The 3,094-nt window shown below is 38.7% G+C and overlaps 1 protein-coding gene across 1 annotated transcript; it reads left to right on the top strand.

The window, feature by feature from the left end:
- Positions 1 to 7: 7 nt before the first annotated feature.
- On the top strand, positions 8 to 2,250 carry LOC132170464 (probable pectinesterase/pectinesterase inhibitor 7; the record flags this gene model as incomplete). The annotated part of the gene is made up of 2 exons (XM_059581456.1): positions 8 to 623; positions 1,559 to 2,250. Coding segments are annotated over 2 exons (1,308 nt in total), but the record flags the coding sequence as incomplete, so codon positions are not given.
- Positions 2,251 to 3,094: the final 844 nt, after the last annotated feature.

Below are 3,094 nucleotides of genomic sequence, written 5' to 3'. Positions count from 1 at the left end.
GAATCAAACACTTTCTAGCTGGAAAGCGGAGGACATCCAAACACTACTTAGCGCCATTTTAACCAACCAGCAAACTTGTTTGGATGGCTTGCAAGCCACGGCGTCGGCTTGGAGCATAAAAAAAGGCCTTGCGGTCCCCCTTTCGAATGACACGAAGCTTTATAGTGTCTCTCTTGCTCTCTTCACCAACGTTTGGGTGCCCAAGAGAAAGAAATCCACGACGTGGCAGCCTACTCGGAAACAACGTGGCTTCCGACACGGACGCTTGCCGTTGAAAATGTCTGGCCAGACACGTGCTATTTACGAGTCGGTGAGCCGGAGAAAGCTACTTCAGTCCGGCAGTGGCGACGAGGTTTTGGTGTCTGACATCGTGGTCGTGAGTCCAGATGGAAGTGGAAACTTCTCCACCATCAATGACGCCATAGCTGCGGCTCCGAACAATTCTAAATCCAGCGATGGCTACTTCTTGATCTATGTCACGGCGGGTGTTTACCAAGAGTATGTGTCCATTGGGAAGAACAAGAAGTATTTGATGATTGTAGGAGATGGCATCAATCAGACAATCATCACCGGCAACCGGAGCGTCATTGATGGGTGGACAACTTTCAATTCAGCAACATTTGGTAAGAATTATTTCCTAACCCACTAACAAGCATTTTATACTGTAGCGTGCCAACTGAACTAAGCCTATCTTTTCTTTGTTTCCATATAAAATATTTTAAAAAAAATTTATTTTATTTTACCGTATTTTGTAGGATCGAAAATCTTGGTTAAACCGAATACATTTTCAGTTAAGGAGGAATTTCATAAAATGGTCTGCCTTTTTTGATTTCATAAACCATTTTTCGAGTTTGAAATTTTCTTTCTCAACCGATAATACCAGAATTCGTTCTCGCAAGCATTCTTTCTCACATGTCATTCTCTGCCGCCGGCCACTATCGTCTACATTGTTATTGTTGTCATTGATTTTTAAAATGAACTAAACGCTCAAAAATGCTTTCCGCTGAAATAATTTTGTGGAACAACTTCATTTAGGACCCTTGAACTACCACACGTTTTAAGAAGATTTTTCCAAATTTTAAAAACTCTCAATTTTACCCCCCTGAACTTTTAATTTGATATATATAATTGACCCATTTCATCAATTTTGCAATTAAACTCTAACGTAAACTATTAAATAGACCAAATTATTTTCAATTTGAAATTAAGGATAAATTTGAAATTTTATAAAATTTTAGAACTATAAATGTCATTTTTTTTTTTACTTTTAACGTTTAAAAATTGACGGAGATAGATTGTATCAAATTAAAAGTTCGAATAGTGAAATTGAGAGGTTTTGAAATTTGAAAATGTCTTCTCAAATCGCATGATAATTCGTATGTGAAGTTTCCCCTAATTGTACATTTTTGTACTAAAAAATCATTTTACATATATGAAGCTTAAAACGGCTCCATTTTCAATATGCTCGATTAATTCAATATGAATAAATAATATATATCGTAAATGGTGCTTTAATCTAGACATTATCTAATTAATGGGCTTCATATAATGATTGCAGCTGTGGTGGCGCCGGGGTTTGTGGCCGTGAACATAACAATCCGAAACACAGCCGGCGCAATCAAGCACCAGGCAGTGGCGCTTCGAAACGGGGCTGATTTATCAACATTTTACAGCTGCAGCTTTGAAGCTTACCAAGACACCCTTTACACACATTCTCTCAGGCAATTCTACAGAGAGTGTGACGTATACGGCACCGTCGATTTCATATTCGGTAACGCCGCGGTCGTCTTCCAAAACTGTAACTTATATCCCCGGCTGCCGATGACCGGACAGTTCAACGCCATCACCGCACAAGGTAGGACGGACCCAAATCAGAACACCGGCACATCAATCCATAACTGTACAATTAGAGCCGCCGATGATCTGGCTTTGAGCAATGGGACTACTCAGACGTACTTGGGAAGGCCATGGAAGGAGTATTCGAGAACTGTTTATATGCAGACTTCAATGGGTAGTTTGGTAAATCGTGCTGGTTGGATGGCGTGGAATGCGACTTTCGCGCTGAGCACTTTGTATTATGCTGAGTATAATAACACCGGACCCGGATCGAACACTACGAACAGAGTGGCGTGGCCGGGTTACCAAGTGATTAACGCCACCGACGCCAGTAATTTCACGGCGGCGAACTTCTTGCTAGTTGATGACTGGTTGCCTCAGGCGGGAGTGCCTTACACTGGTGGCTTTATGTGAGCGATTGCTTAGATATATAGGTATATAGCTCTTCTGAGTTCTGTTCTTTCATTTGTTTATTTAATTTCATTCTCAAAGAGAAGCAATAAGCATGTGATGCCCAAGGTTTTCGAATGTCCAGCTTTAGCTTACATTGACAATCAATTCAAGTCTACATTTATACAATTAATTCAAGAATGTCAATTATTTTCAAATAAATACTGAAAAAACAGATACTTAGATGACTGACTTAGAATCAGAGACCTCACAACTGTTAAAGTACAAATTAAATAAGTAAATTTACATCTTTCTATGAGTTTAATTAAGCTTTTGAGATAAATTATAATTTAATATGATATCAGAACCAAAGTCGAAAGTATTGAGTTCGAAGCCATAGGTTAGGCCTCACGGGGTGATTTAACAACAACCAATTAAGCGTGGCTGTCCATATCTTAATGTTGAGAAAGTCCACAAAAATGGCTAATCACAATCAAGAATATGAAGTCCTCAAATATTTGGAAATCTACAATTTTCCACATCAAATAAATAACAAGTCCACAGAAATGACCCTTCAAGACCTGATGCGTACTTGAAAAGATTTGAAGTTGGTGGAAATTTAGGGTAGAGTTCATGCTTTTCAATTTGATAGAGAAATATTTAATGAAAACGACTGAAAGTCTTGAACAAAATTGTGTAAGTTACTATTTCTCTCAAGACTTAATGCGGTGAAAAAGCAAGAAATCTAATAGAGAGCCCCTACCAAGGGGATGGGCTGCAAAAGTGACTTTTGCAGCATCCAATTACCTTATAACACCTCATCCATTTAAGAAAATTGCATAAAACTAAAATAAGAACAAACACAGCA

Source organism: Corylus avellana, chromosome ca2 (assembly GCF_901000735.1).
Source record: "Corylus avellana chromosome ca2, CavTom2PMs-1.0".
NCBI lineage: Eukaryota > Viridiplantae > Streptophyta > Magnoliopsida > Fagales > Betulaceae > Corylus > Corylus avellana.
The sequence above is the reverse complement of the archived record's forward strand: the minus strand, read 5'-3'. Positions and strand labels throughout refer to the sequence as shown.